Source organism: Oreochromis niloticus, linkage group LG7, assembly GCF_001858045.2.
Source record: "Oreochromis niloticus isolate F11D_XX linkage group LG7, O_niloticus_UMD_NMBU, whole genome shotgun sequence".
Lineage (NCBI taxonomy): Eukaryota > Metazoa > Chordata > Actinopteri > Cichliformes > Cichlidae > Oreochromis > Oreochromis niloticus.
In genome coordinates this window covers 11,401,882-11,417,550 of record NC_031972.2, presented here as the reverse complement: position 1 = coordinate 11,417,550, position 15,669 = coordinate 11,401,882, and the positions used below count along the sequence as shown (strand labels likewise).

The following is a 15,669-nucleotide window of genomic DNA, read 5'->3' as shown; positions in this document are numbered from 1 at the left end:
AGTACCATACATGTAGGTTATATACAAATATTTTTATTTAAAAAACAAATAAACAAAAAAAGATGCAGACATTTCGGCTGAGTCACCAGGCTGATCTGTAGGCAGTGAAACTGGAAAAACGGTACAAGGACACACCACTCATCAGCCCTGTAGGACTGGTTTCCCATCTCACTCACTCCACACGTTTCAGCCTTTAAAACCCATGAACAAGATTTTAAAAATACACTCTTTAACTTTGTTAATCAATGACATTTTTGTGTCTTTATATGTTTAAATACTTACATAGGACATATTCACATCTCACAATTTAAAACAATATCAGTGATATAAAAACATTTCACAGTCTGTATTTATATTTCACCTTTTCCTGGGAGGCCTTACGGTTCAACAAGTGGTGCATGCAGTACTTAATATAGTAACACTGATTTTTCAGTTCGATCTTAGTGCTCAACAGTTGTGTGTCATTTTGGTAAATACTGAAACATACATGAGGAAAATCAATTCTTCAGCTGAGTCATCAAGTCCACGTGATTTACTGGCTGGTTGGTGTTATGTTGAGGACAAACTTTGGGTGGAGCTGGACTGGTCTGTTAGAGAAAAAGAAATACGATAAAACTGGTATGATTAACACACCCAAACAGGAGGAACTGAATATTTTTATCCTCTTCATGCCACACCCCATAAACACAAATAAGGAGAGAGAGATGAAAAGAGGCCGAATGTCATGAAGCTACTTGAGGATGGAGGTACTTGGGTGATGTTGGGGTGTCTGGGACTCCCTGGAAATAAAAAGAGTCAGTGGGCTACAACTCACCGTTTGGCTGCTATTCTGTAAAGAACTGTGGAGTCTCAGGATGCTGTTCCCTGAACCAGCCACAACCAGCCTGGACTCATCTAACAGCTGCTGCAGAGAGCATCTGGAAAGAGGGCCATCCTGATGAGAGAAGGAAAGATCTCTTGGTCTTTGTCTTCAGCAGTTAATGGAATACTTCAATATGGTGACAAATTTGTTTTGCAATAAAAAATAAGCTTAAAACAACAGAAATATCTTAATTTTTCCAACCTGAGCAGCATTAAAAAAAGACAACTCCACTGTGTCATCATTCTTTGCCAACGCATGTTTCAGAACTGTCAACAGCCTAAATTGTGTGGTCAAAACTATTTCGTTCCAGGTTTCCATACCAAAAAACTAGACTAACTTGGGAAACTTCTTGCACAATATTTTTGTTTTTGGACTCTATCAGAGTAGCTTTGGGTGACTGACAGTTGAATTAACATATACAGGTCCTTGGTGTACCCCCACAGTTTATCTTGTCTTAAACAACCTATTTTAGCCCCACTCCCACCCTCCCTTTAAACAAACTTTCTTCTTATATGCTGTCCCTGACAAACAAGAGGTTTGTTGAGGGACTTTATAAAGTTGTCTTACATCCATCAAGTAAGCTGAGAAGACTCCCTGGTCACAGTTGTTTGAGCTTTGAAGAGCATCTGCAGGCAGATCATCATACACAGATTTTAAGTTCTTCCCTCTGAGTGAAGAAGGTGACTCATCCTTCGGATAGTTACATGTTAACTCATCCTGGCTGAAACACAGAGAGAGACGCATTCATTAATCTTTTGTTCCTGTTAAAAATCTAGAAGGATTTTTCACAACTTTAACACATTCAGTTTAATATACAAAACACAGACACTTACTAAATTTGAGATTTGGACTGAAATGGACTGATTCTTATATAGCGCTTTTCTACTCTCCCGGAGTACTCAAAGCGCTCTATACAACACGCCACACTCACCCAGTCACACCCATTCTCACAAGCACTACCTCTATACTGAGTGCTTTCTAACTACACTCACACACATTCATACTCTGATGGATGCATCGGAGAGCAACTTGGGGTTAGTATCTTGCCCAAGGACACTTGGCATGCAGACTGGAGGAGCCTGGGATCGAACCTCCAACCTTCCGATCAGTAGGTGACCTGCTCTACCTCCTGAGCTACAGCCACCCCAAAGATTCAAGAATTACACATTTATCTGAGTCTTACGAAACAATGAATACATTCCTGCAATATACTGTACGCACACGCACACACACACACACGCACACACACACACACACAGAATGTTTATAGGTTTTTTAGTATGTTGTCCAGTCAACAAGCCAGCTGTGGGTATGTGTGCTGCTATCAGTGTCCAGGGTCTCTAAAAACCCCACAGTATAACTATTGCCAACAGTATAATCCACACATATTTACTCAGTGAAAGCTTAGTTTGCTGGAATGGGTTTGTGACATGATATCCCTGCAAAACATCTGTAACAATGTTGGTTTAAACCACCTGCTGCCAGCTGTGCAGCCTCTGTGGTTTTAATAACTGTGGGCTTTGAAATGTATTTCTGGCTGCACAAAACAGTGGCACTGCCACAAAGAGAGGAGGCAAATCCAGAGGAGTTTAAAGTATGGATGGATATAGTGAAGGAGGGTACGTGTGACAGAAGAAGACTCTATGGAGAGGAGGATGACATGGAGGCAGATGATCTGTTGTGGCCACCCCTAACAGAAGCACTCCAAAAGCAGCAAAATTAGTGCAAACCATTAAACAACAATATGTGGAAAAGCTACTATACTGGGGTCAGGACTACCAGAAAATAGCTCCTTCACATATTTTTGTTACATGGTTTGCACTTTTTTTGCTGCTTTGTTTGTTATCCTAGGACATTATTCACCTGCCCAGTAATCCCTGACTGGTCTTCCCCTTCAGGGTTTCACAGTTCAGCTGCATCAGCTGCAGGTCATTCTGCTGATTCTCACAAACCTGCACACACACAAACATGATCACTTGAATGCATTTTTTTAAAACTTTCAATTATTAAAAACATGACCCCACATGATAGGTGCGGTTCCTCAGTTCAAACCAGAGTAAATTGTCTGCATTTATATTGAAAAGAGAGAGATGCTGAAAGAAAAATTCTAGTAGTAAAAGTGGATTTAAAGATTCTCATCTACAAACAGATGAAAACTACCTAAAAATTGTAACTTAATATAAAAATTGTTTAATGGTCATTTAGAGGCAGACTATATCAAATACCTAGATGACAATGAGACAGAGATGTAACAAAAAAAAAGACTCTGGAGACTTTGAAATAGATTTCAAATTACTGCGCTCCCCCTGAATTACAGCCACAAAATGACTGCAATGACATGAAAACATGAAGCACACTCAGACACAAAAAAGTTTCAAAAGAGCTGGAGAAAATCATGGGAATGGCTGAAAAGAAACATCAGCCAAATTCAGTTCAGGGGTTTTACTAATCTACAGGAGAAGCAGGAGACCTTCATGTGCCTGTGCCTGAGGTTCCACTTTCTCTCTTTATTTACCCTTTATAGCCTGTTACTACTTCAAGAAGCACTGGACAATGACAGTATCCCAGAGTCAAACATCTACCTTGTGAAACTGCAGAAACACTGAGGTATGTTGTCCAACCGGTAAGTCACCTTAGGCTGGAGGAATGAGGAAAGCTGTACTTCCAGAGTTGGGCTCCAGTTACCACAGTATATTTTGTGGGTTCATGCTTATGACGTTTTGTTTAGTACTCTCAGGGAAATACTACATGTTAGAAACTATACCTGTCGTAGGCAGCGGAGCTCAGACATGAGGCGTTCCTGTTTGGAGTGGGACAGTTCTAGCAGCTCATCTTTCCAGCTGTTTCCCTCCCCTGGTCAAAGAGATCAAATGCTGTGCTTATCTCTGCAGGAGAGTGTCTTTCTCAGGCTGAGAGGTATCTGAAACAATCTACCCTACAGATCTCTATCGAGAAAAGCAGACTGCTGAGATAAGACAGGACTGCATACCTCATTATCTCAACATACTCCTGCTACTGAATCTAACACTGTCACTGTTCACTGACGCCATCTACTGTGAGTCATTCACTGAGAATGAAATGCCAATTATTCTCCGTTTCTAGAACCACTTTTCATTTTTCTCTGTTGATATAACTGTCACATCAATATGTTTGGTCTTTTTTACATTAGAAAAAATGATGAAGAGGTTCATCAGATAAAATGAAAGTGAAAACGGTTATTTAAAACAGCTCTCATATAGATATTCACTCATTATATAATATCAAAGATGAGGACCATATACCAGGATAAATCTCTTTGAAAGCACACAGAACTCTACGTAACACCAGCAAGTCCTAAATCTATCCAGCGAGCCTTCAGGGTTCAAAGAGACTTATACGTCAAAAACATATCAAGAAATACATCATCAAGTTTCCACCAATGAAATAGCTGAAAAAACAGAGAGACAGTGTGTTTGTGATGTACCTGTCAGGGCATCCCTGTGAAGCAGCTGGAGTTCTTGCTTGAGGCGGATGATCTCCTCTCTCTGGGTGCTGCTCTGTGTTACCTGCTGCTGTAGCTCCTCTATGAGCACCACACGACATAGAAGAAGAACACAATAAACGACTGATCATGCAAATAAACAGATAACTAATTTTTAAGTCATTTTTTAACAGAAGGCCAAACTTTTTTTTTCTTCCAGATTTTCTGCTGAAGATCTTTGTTTTTTGGAGTGTGCCATTTGATGGTTGGACAAGTTCTCTGTTTGAAAAATACTAATGCCCTCAAGGCTCAGGAATCTGTCCAATCTGCATCTTGGAAGTTCAGATACCATTAGAGTTTATATAACAATGATCCTTCATAAAAAGCTCCCGTGCTTTCAATGCTTTATGTGTCAGCACTAAATGGTATGTGTCTTGTTACAGTAGTCTGTGTTAACAGCATTTATTGTGCACAACTCTGTAAATGCTGGAAAAAAAAATACAGCTATACATCCAGACTAAAAATGTCACATGGAGCACATGGAGACAAAGTATAAGGGCAGATCTTCTAAATCTGATTCTGAAAAGGCTTTCAATTCTTTTTTATGAGCAGAGTTGCAGACTACTGTTCTATTATCCTTATTTTTTTAACAATATCAGTGAACTCTGATCATCTACCCTCTAAAGAATGAGAGTAAATAGGCAACAAAATGACACAAAGTTTTAATAATGTACTTTTGAGCTGTGTGACTTCATGTCTGGCTTCCTTGTAAGACACTTTATTCTCCTGCAGGTCTTTCAGGAGCTTGCTTTCCTGTGAGCGACTCTCCTTCAGAGATGTCTCAAGGTCTTGCAGGCGCCCTGAGAGATCGAGTATATAACTCGAGGCTTTTGCCACATCTTGGTCCTAAAGGGTTACAATAATTAGATAAAATGATGGGAAATCATAAATTGATGCAAGACCAGCAGATTATATAGAGAGCAAAGATTGACATGTGTACCTTGAGTTTGAGCATGGAACTGAGCTCCTCCTCCCTGACCTGCAGAGAGCCGACTTGTGTGGACAGAGCCATGACTGTGGAGTTGAGACTCTGGTTCTTCTCCTGAAAAACAGCATGGACTCTTAGAGAAGATGAATTATGCTCATCTCTAGTTCTCTAGTTGTATTAATGTACTAAAATAGCTTTGCATGACTTCCAGTTCAAAATATTCCTTGTTTGTGTTATAACAAGCTGTTTTATTACCTCTTCATTTAGAAAACACTTTCTGTTAATTGGATGCCTCTTAAAAATACACCAGTGGAGACTTCCACTGACAAATACTCAGTTATAACCACAGAGATTGTTCTCATCACTAGCAATGATCCTTCAAATGAAATTTGAAAGCAAAGTTGATGTGTTTATCATGGACCTGTTTGAAATCCATGAAAAAATATCACAGAGCAGAGTGCAAGTGATTAGAGCACTATAGAATTAGAACAACATCAGGTTAGACTGATACACAGTGCAGAAGGAGCAGCTGGTAGCAGCACATGTGCTAATGTTTGAGGTACTGTAGCTGTACACACCAGTACATCAGGAGTGTAAATGATATAAAAGGCAAAATGAGAATGGAAAAAGAAGACTCGAGTCGCAGCATTACCAAAAGTGATGCTCCAAAAAAAAGGCTCAAACAATGAGGAAATGCTTGAAATAAGGATCCGAGGAATTTGGTAGTGTGAAGACATTTTGGCTAAACATGTATTACAAAGACGGGTAATACCACAAATACTTTTTACCACTTGAAGCAGTGACATTCTTGCATAGTGCACTGTTGATATTTTACCTGCACAATGCAATGCACACACGACTTAACACACTTTATCCTGTACCATACTTGAAGACAGAAAAAAACAAAGAGACAAAGTGATATCATGAATGCATGATGTCTTGAGGACAGTTAAAAATAATAGACTTAATGAAACAATACTAAAAAAAAATTATCGTTATAAATTTTTTGTTTTCCCCATATTGCCCAGCCCCATATTAGACAAAGGATGTTCAAGATAGAAATGGAAGAGGAAAAGGGGAAGATCACATAGAAGCTTCCTGAATATTGAACTGCAGTATTGAGGGTACTGAAGAAGGACATGCAGAGATTTGGTGTGACAGAGAAGGATGACAGGGACAGGGTGAAATGGAGGCAGATGATCTACTCTGGCGATCCCAAAAGGGATTAGCTGAAAGAAGTAATTGTGTATAAGGGAATTTTAAAAAACTAATAAAAAAAAGAAACCCAATTCATTTCTGAATCATTTTTAACGTTTATCTTTAAGTTTTTCCTCTATGTTGACAAATCACATGAACGACCACACCCAGCAGTACTAAGTGTATCCAATTGTGTGCTGATGTTATGGCGGTACCTGAAAGTCTTGGGATTTTTCACTGATGTGCTGCTGCTCCTTTTCAAGCTCACAGATCTGCTGTCGGGCTTCGTCGAGTTCCTTCTGGGCCTCCTTCTCCCTGGTTTCCACCACCCGCACATGTTTAGTCAAGACTCTGATCACCTCGTTACGCATCTGCACTTCCTCTGCACACACAAAAAAGAACAAAGTCCCGCCATATGGCCGTTTAACAAAATGGCACGTGTACGCACCTTCATCAACGGACTCAGTCTGCAGATGATGTGCAAACTATAGAAACAATGTGCTGACAAAGAAAACATTATTACTTATTAATATAATGTATTCTTGTTCTCTTTACAACTCAGCCCGGGTTCCTACTTTTATTATGGCTTCATAACAAGCATGTTATTACCATATCTATACAAATTAATTACACTGTCAACAACAAAAGAAAATAAAATCACAAAGCTATTTACAGTATTATCATGGTTTATCATAAACATATTGATATTTCACTTTTGAATCTAAGGAGCTTGGAAAGAAAAGCATCCTGACCTTATTAAGTTTCTTGAAGACTTTTCACCTGTCATCCAACAAGCTTCTTCAGTTCTAAGAGCAATTGGTGGAGAGTCACAGATTTTTCAGCCTTATTGGGAAGGCTTAAAAAAGAAGTCCAGTCACTTTTCTTTCCAAGCTCAGAATACCATAACTGATTATGCTTAAATTACTTCTACATTGGATTGGTAAATCTTACATACAGTGTGCTATTGAAACTGCTGTATCCTGCCTACAGTTGCTGTACATCTGCAAGCTGCTTTGCAACCCAGCTTTCCCCTGTGAGTTACAGCTGTATTGAACTGACCAACATATCCTTCACTCTCCTCACCATCTAAACGGGCACAGTTCTGCTCCAAGGTCAGCACCCTCTGGCGGTACTGTTCCCAGGCATGATGCTGCTTAAGATGGGAAGCAGCCATGGCATTTAACTCTGTTTCCCGGTCCTTTAACTCAGCCATCAGCAGGTGCAGCTCCCTTCTTTGCCTCTGGATGATGGTGCTGCTCAGATCAGTTGCAGTGAACTTTTGCCAAACACACAAATGAGAGAAAACCTCAAATAACAACTGAAGGAATCAATCAGTTATTGTGTTGGTTATAAAACTTTTTAAATTATTTCAATAACTGGGTTTTGGACGCAAGAAACATAAACACAAATTTAAAAGATTTACCAGCAGCATCCTGCTGGTCCACCTAGCAATCCATCTTCTCTTACCTTAGTTTCCTGCATGCTGGGAGTACAGAAGGTATCTGCTAAGATGGGAGGGGTGCCTATGGTGCCCTGTTTTGGTCTGCTGTCCTTCTTAAAGCTGTTTCGACCAGGTATTTGGTGTACATCAAGTGAAACACCTTCATTTTTCTGAAAAGTGTCATGTTATACAAAACAAATTACAATCACTCTGCTACAATACTATTTCGACATGTGGATATTACTCACCGTTTTAACTGGAGTGCTATGCCACCGCTCACCTGAAGCATCTGAAACAACACAGCAGTGGATGTTGGGTGGATGAAACTACACCTCTTTTTAAAAAATCTTTTTAAAAGAAGGATGGTGGAAATGTAGTTGAAAACATCTGTTTACCATTTGACCAGAGGGAACAGGCTGAGGCTTTTCCAGGAGCACTTTCATTTGTGGACAGTCTTTTCCCTTTCTCCATCACATCATTACAGCTTTTAACTAAAATCTGTTCAATCTGTATCATCAATCATTGTTGTTATTGTTGTGCCGAGCTTCTTCTGTGGCATCTCTCGAGGGCAAGTCGGTAGCTAGCTAGCTTATTAAGATAGCTGAGATTAACTTACCATATCAACTACCCAAAAGCTTCAAATCTGCTCTGATTTATAAACATGCTACAAATGTTACCCCAAAAGCTTACACGTTAGCTCGTAGAAACTTCAACCAACTTTTGAATGTTGTGACGTCAGTGGCGGAACTCCTGCAGAACTTTTCAAAATAATGTAATATAACTCCAAAATAAAAGAACAAGAATAACAAGAATAGCAAACACCTCATTAATCCCATATTTGGGAAATTATTTTTTAAATAATAATAATTATTATTATTGTTATCATTATTATTAGTAGTAGTAGTAGGAGGAGGAGGAGGAGGAGTAGCAGTAATTTATTAAATTTATTTCCCCTAAATGGGTTATGCCCCTGAAACTTGACAGATTTTCTCTGCCAGTGCCAAACATCTTGCTCTAGTATTCACTCTTGTTTTGAGCTTTCTTCCTTAGACGTCTATGAAGGTTCTTAGGCGGTAATGAAAACAAAACTAGATGTAAAATAAATCTGTGATGTGTGTTTTTACTCCAAAGCACAGGGGGCGCTGAAACACATAATCCACTTCTATAACTAAAACAAGAAGCGTTACATGGCGTGCTCCAAGTACGCCAAGTGAACCATATTTCATAAGAATGCTTTTCTAAAAGTCTTACGAGCTTGAATAATGCGATCGGCGTCATTGGAAAGACAACAGTTTTAGAGTATATTGTGCGGGGTACGTAATTCGACATTTATTCTGTCTTTATTCAGCAGTAGAGCGTGTCCACTTTAGCCGTGCGTTAGCTCAGTTAGCCAGCTAAGCTAATTCCTAGATGCTGACGGTGACAGCTGGGCGAATGAATGTTACCTGATGAATGAAGGAGTAAAACTAAACTCGAGATTTTTTTAAAGATATCAGCTCGATACATCGTGTCCACGGGATGGGTCTTTGCGGAATAATTACGACGGTTTAATTGTAGACTTTACTACCAGCATTGTAGCTAACTATTCTATTTAATAGCTCAGCTACTGCAAAGCAGCCGCATGTGTTAGCAAGCTAAAGCCTTGCAATATCATACAATATCAAATTCATTCTGCCTTATATGTTTTATTTTTTCTGTGGTTCTTTCCACTTATGTTTTGGAGCCAGGCGCTAAATTACAGTCTGGCTGGTGATCAATTTCAGTTCAGCCACATTTGTTTGATGCTGTTATCTAGCTGGTACCCTTGTTCCCGATATGTCGTGAAATTAAGGGAAGAGTGTTGGCAAGGCAGGCTAAGCATGATGAAATACTGCCAGGAGCCGTGCTCATCCATGTATTATTGTCTGATAATAAATCTTCGGTTTATAAGTTGTAATGTAAACGTTAATCATGACTAGTATTTAAACCTTTTCATGTTGCAATGTAGTCTATGTAAGCGCAGTTTTCACAACTTGTAAGTAAATTCTCTCCCATTCAAATATTTCCTCCCCATTCGGACCTCTACTTCATTACGAACCCAATCCATCCTGGATTTTTGGAGCCGCTACCATTTTTTATGGGATAAAACCTCTGATATTGATTCTTAGCCTTTATGTACATATATACATAAAATATGTTGAGGTTGAAGCATTTTTTTTCTCACAAACTTAAAGTGAAAAGTTAAGAACTCCACCCAGTTATAATGCTACTCTGCTACATTTAATACACACAGTACCTAGAGTCGGATTCACTCTGGTGGACAAACTGTGTTCAAACCCTTTCAGAAAAGTCACCCAATGTATCTTTTCTTCAATAATTCGTGTAGAGAATAAACGGTTTGCATGTTTTTGCATGTTCACACTTTTGGAAAATGTAAACGCTAATATATCGGCAATGGGCCAGTATCAGTCAAAAAATATCTGCCGGCTGATATTTCATATATATCTCCAAGCAATGCAAATGCATATGCAGTGTTTCAAACTGATTTAGCTTCTATATGTTGACATTTGGTGCCAGCAAAGGAAAGCATGGATTCCTCTGTAAATGAATTATTAAAGAATACTTTTTGCAAGTTTCTTCCTTTTTATTTGCCAAATAACTTAGTGATTTAAGTTCAAACAGAGATGAGAAGTGCTAGCGTTAGGCAATTAGCAGTGACCATAGTATAAAATATGGATGTAGCTTTTGGGTCTGAAAAGTGGCCCAGAATGTGGAAGTGCCTTAAACATGCATTCTATCCAAAAGCCGCCAGATGGTGATAGCTGGGGTTGCAACAAGATTTCGGGTCCTACAGAAGACTATGGGAAGATGGATTTCTGGATTGACTATTATAAACACTTTCCTGTTGCGTTTATAACCTCCGTCACTTGTTATGGATCATACTTCATTAAACAAATTTAATCTGTTCCGTAAATCTTGGGCATAACATGTTTCAAAATGGAGGATTATCTGTGGCGTCTGCATTGGCTTGTTGTTGATGTCCATTACTCCTTACCACATCCGGGGGTTTTTTGTTTTTTTTCCTTTTAAAACCAAAATGGCAGCGTTGGAGACTTCAAAATGGGACTTCAGGAATCAATAGGTGACATCACTGTAGCTCTGTCCATCTTTTATATGGACCAGGGCACTGATTGAACTTTCAGTATAGGAGAAATAAGTATTTTTCACACATGAATTGATGTGGATGGTGTTGTTCTCTAACCTAGAAGAACTAACAAACAAAAAAACTTGCTGAATATTTTTGCGTTGCTTTAATATGCTTGGCATCTCATCAAAGTGTCTGTGTGTGTGTGTGTTTGTTTGTTTGGTTTTTTTTGTTTGTTTTTTTAATATGTACATTGTGACATGTTGGTAAACTGAATACCTTTGGGAATGTTATGATATTGTAAATTCTAAAAGGCATTTTTTTGCCATTTACTGTCAGTTTAAAGAACAAAAAACTCTGCACCCATTTTTTTTTTTTTTTTTAAAGAAGGGGGGGAAAAAGTCAAATCTTTCTGTGGTATCTTTTAATTGTGATCCTAAAACACAACTCACAAACTACTGGTATTTAACATGAGTTGGGTAAATGTTGTGTGTGCCCTGTGTTCATTGTCTTTCTTTTTCTAGTTAATTTGTGATGGCTACTACTGAGATGGATTCTGGGTCCTCAGAAAGCAGATCAGAGCAAGGGACAGCTGACCCTGATTCAAAGTACCCAATGAAAGTTCTTTATTGTGGAGGTCCGGTATATAAAACCACTCACTTCATCTTCAATAGTTTTGTGGTGGCCCCTTTTCAAAATGTGACATGAATTTTTGATTTGTTTTTTTTCTCTCTCTCTGCAGTGTGCTCTCTGCCTACAGAGGTGAGTTTGACTATCAGTTTGCATATTTAGTTGTGTGACCCACTTTTCTATAAATATTCAGTTGGGGGGTATTTTTTCTGCTGCAACTTAAATAACTGCACTGTTGTGTCTGCAGTACTGTGAGTACATGCCTGAGCCAGCTAAATGTAGGCAGTGGCTGGAGAAGAACTTTCCAGATGTGTTTGCCAGGATGACTGTAGGTAAGTGGTGTTTCAGATTTTAGATAGATTTTAGATAGAATGTAACCATTTTTGCGAGTTTTAAATAAACCTGTGCGATTTGTTTGCGCAGTAAATATATTTGACTGAAAATTTTATTTTAATTTTTCTATTCTGACTGCATTGTATTCTGTATATTCTATGTGTCGTTTTGTTACAGCTCTTCATTGAAAAGTTGTCATGCTTGCAGTCAGTGAAATGATGGGGAAACTGAAAATAGAAATCAATAAAACCGTTTAGGTTTGAATGACGTTTGGCAGCAGATCAGTGCTGTTTAACAGGTTAAGTTTGTCATGATGAATATGACTCAGATCTGAAAGTCTGTTTTGTAAAACTTCAGAGTCCACTTTGTACTTTAGTTCTTCACCCCTTGGACACCTTTTAGAGATAGCCTTTGGTTCTCCTTTCTCAAATTATTGGTTTCTGTCATATTTCAGGCCTGCTTTCAGAAGAAAATGACTGGATGTGAATCAGAATTTACTGATGGTGGCTTCTGCCTATCTAGCTTACTATTCTTGGAAAAACCTAGTGCCTGTTCTAGAGGTTTTCAACTGTTTTCACAATTTATTGATCTATACTAAGGTGTGAAAGCTCATCATTAATGGCACTGAGGAGGTCATCACATGTTGTCTTTGTTAGGGAAAGAAAGTGTACCCATTCTGCTTTTTCATGTTTTCTTATACGAACATACAGGTGCAAAGTTGGATGCTCTTATTGATCATGGTCATAGTTTTAAATGTCAATGTAGGTGCAAGTAATGAGCCAAAACATCAGGCTTCAGACTGCTCTAAAAACTCATGTTTCAGGCAGGTTATTCTACTCTTGGATGTGTATGATGTCATAGAGAGGGACTATCTCTAATATGGCCATCTCAGGTACGTCAGAAAAAAGTTGTCTTAAAGAGTGGGTGAATGGAGGGGCTAAAATGGCTTGTTTGGGACAGATGGTCTGAGGGACTGCACTAAAGCAGCCATGAACATTATTTTGAAATTGTGGGTCATTCACAGAATAAAAATACGGATGTGGAAATTGGCGAGAATAGCCTCCCTTTAAAAAGATTAGATGAGGTGATAATTATAGACTTAACATTTTGACTCCAACAAAAGCCACAATTTTCTAATTTCAGCTGCAGTTGCTGGGTCCCTCACAGTCAGTAAGGATTATTTTTTCTCTAACAGTAATGCTTTATTTGAAAAAGCTCAGAGTCAGCTCAGAGTTCCCTTACACTGCTGTGTAAGGGAATTAATTTCAAAATCAGAGCCTTATAGACCCTATGCTCTGAGCATGCTCTGACGTTGTTCAGGCTGACTTTGTTCCGAGGAAGCTAAATTATGTATGTTCTAATAGCAAATTGGTACTTAGCCAGCTGTTGTGAATAAACTGATCTCTCATTTAGGTCATGCTGACATTAAAGTTTTTCTCACGCTGCTGTTTGGATTGATAACCTTTAGTGTGATGAATTGTGGGACACCTCCATGCTACATGACATGCTTTGGATTGTCATGTGTACTTTGAAAATAGAGTTTTAGAGTTCTAGAGGTCCTGTCTGTGCAAGGTTCACCACAGTGTGAACAGAAATGGCTTTTAATTGTTTAAAACAGACTTTCAAGGCCTGAAAGGTGAAACGATTTGCTGTAAAGATCTGTAATGATTCCAGGCTGTCAAGGAGCATAATAATCCCTTGAAAGCTAAACATGTTGTTGAGGGACTGGGTTTAATATTGTTCCATTTTCCATTTGTCCCACTGGTCCAGCAGCGAATGCGCCCAAGCAGGAACCGGGCACTGGAGATGCTCCTCCTGCAGGCGAAGAGGAGGAAAAGAAGAAACAGAAGAGAGGTATGCTGACAAATGTCAGAGGGAAAAGGAATCAGAATCTACTGGTTCGGGATGCACTGCTATAGTGCATCAAATATGTTACATATAAAGTAATGGAATAAGTATGAGACCTGCCTTCTTTAAGACTTCTTTACATTCTGAGACCTCATAGGTCCATTTTAAGACATGGGTCTGATAAACTTGAGTCTACTGATTCTATTAAGTCTTTAGGATACAAATGATTGCCAAGGAATGATTGCTTCATGTTGTCTGCATTTAACTTTTTATCAGTGCTTTAATTGTGTGCGACTTAACACTACATGAGTTTAAATCGGGTTCATTTTAATTGACCTTTTAAGGTGGAAGAGGCCAGATCAAACAGAAAAAGAAGACTGTGCCTCAGAAAGTTACAATAGCAAAGATCCCAAGAGCCAAGAAGAAATACGTCACACGGGTGTGTGGCCTGGCGACATTTGGTGAGAGCTCTTGTGCTGTCCTTATCCTCTAGGCTGCCAAAATCTTATTCCCTTCATGTTTTATTCTCAACATGGATCTTGGGTTTGACTCTTGCAGACATCGACCTTAAAGAGGCTCAGAGATTCTTTGCCCAGAAATTCTCTTGTGGTGCCTCGGTTACAGCAGAGGATGAAATAATCATTCAGGGAGATTTTACAGACGACATAATTGACGTCATTCAAGAGAAGTGGCCTGAGGTAAGCTGTCCGTTTCTGGAGAAAACCAGGGTGTGCTGAAAATGTTGATTCTTAACTTATGCTCTCTCTGGTGATTTGTAAAAATTCACGTCATGTTGACCATTGTTATTAGTGGCACCCACTGCCTTTAAGTGAACTGCAGCTAGCTTCCTGTTGCTTGCGTGTGCAACACGGCATGCTCGAGCAAACATTTGCAAGAAGAGGGGAGACATGCATAAGAGTGCTATACATTGTACAGTATGTATGTGAGGGACTGGTGTCTATACTGTGTCCCTACAGTAATGTGTGTTTTTAAAAAATTCAATAAAAAATAAAATAAGTGCCCCCACCCCCCTTAGTATGTTGCTTTGTTGTGGAGGAATTTTGGCACTCTCATTTACAACGTTCACTCAGTTTTATTGAGTCATTTGTTTATGCACATCTTATGGTGCCATCTAGGGCTGGGCAGTAAAATGATAAATGCCATAATAACTAACTTGTTCTCAACAGCAGTATATGAGAGTGTCAATATAAAGTTGATAGAACTCATATTATCCAAAATAATAGCACAGGTCAGTGTCGTGTGTCTGTGGGCGGTGTGAATAGCGGATTTTCCGAGCTGCTTTTGAAAATGTCCTCTATAATCTCAAACATGACACACAGCTCAGTTTCCGTGTCTCTCTGTGCGTTGTAGGTGGATGATGACAGCATCGATGATCTGGGTGAAGTCAAGAAGTGAAGACCAAATATGCACTTTTGCTGAAAGGATGTGACCTGTAACAGCGATGACCTGGCCAAATGTACACATTAAGTCATTTTATACCTATTTTATTTACTGTACATAAAAAGCTGTGGACTCAGCCACTCACTTGGCATTTTTTTTAGTTAATAGCTGCTTTCTCTTGTTTGCCAAAGGTGTGGTATGACATGAATCCTTCCCAAATGTTCTTCACTCAAGCAAAACTGTAGGCTAATAAATTTCAGTCTCCTTCACCCTTACACGCTTTCCACATTTGATTTCTTTTTTCGCCCATGGTTGTGTGTCTGTTATTTTTAAAGCATTAAAAACTAGTTCTTTTTCAGGGCTCTGATATGCTGCTTTATCTGAG

At 39.0% G+C, this 15,669-nt stretch overlaps 2 protein-coding genes across 3 annotated transcripts; one reads left to right on the top strand and one right to left on the bottom strand.

Annotated features, from left to right (window-relative positions):
* Nucleotides 1-13: 13 nt before the first annotated feature.
* ccdc62 (coiled-coil domain containing 62) lies at nt 14-8,706 on the bottom strand. Its single transcript, XM_005459641.4, has 13 exons — nt 8,344-8,706; nt 8,197-8,237; nt 7,975-8,118; nt 7,591-7,783; nt 6,723-6,889; nt 5,323-5,424; nt 5,057-5,228; nt 4,326-4,424; nt 3,627-3,715; nt 2,726-2,814; nt 1,430-1,583; nt 815-934; nt 14-587 (listed from the first exon to the last, which is right to left on the bottom strand). Exons 1-13 carry the CDS (start codon nt 8,462-8,464, stop codon nt 498-500), a joined length of 1,581 nt encoding a protein of 526 aa, XP_005459698.1. The 5' UTR covers nt 8,465-8,706; the 3' UTR covers nt 14-497.
* A 388-nt stretch (nt 8,707-9,094) lies between these two features.
* Nucleotides 9,095-15,559, top strand: denr (density-regulated protein). 2 transcript variants are annotated; one of them, XM_005459640.4, is made up of 8 exons: nt 9,095-9,261; nt 11,597-11,709; nt 11,815-11,834; nt 11,950-12,034; nt 13,806-13,889; nt 14,228-14,344; nt 14,442-14,581; nt 15,255-15,559. In XM_005459640.4, the coding sequence occupies exons 2-8, from the start codon at nt 11,607-11,609 to the stop codon at nt 15,297-15,299; spliced, it is 594 nt and encodes a 197-aa protein (XP_005459697.1). In that variant the 5' UTR covers nt 9,095-9,261; nt 11,597-11,606; the 3' UTR covers nt 15,300-15,559. The 2 variants fall into 2 exon arrangements, with proteins under 2 accessions (XP_005459697.1, XP_005459696.1); XM_005459639.4 differs by having other exon boundaries at nt 13,800-13,889.
* Nucleotides 15,560-15,669: the final 110 nt, after the last annotated feature.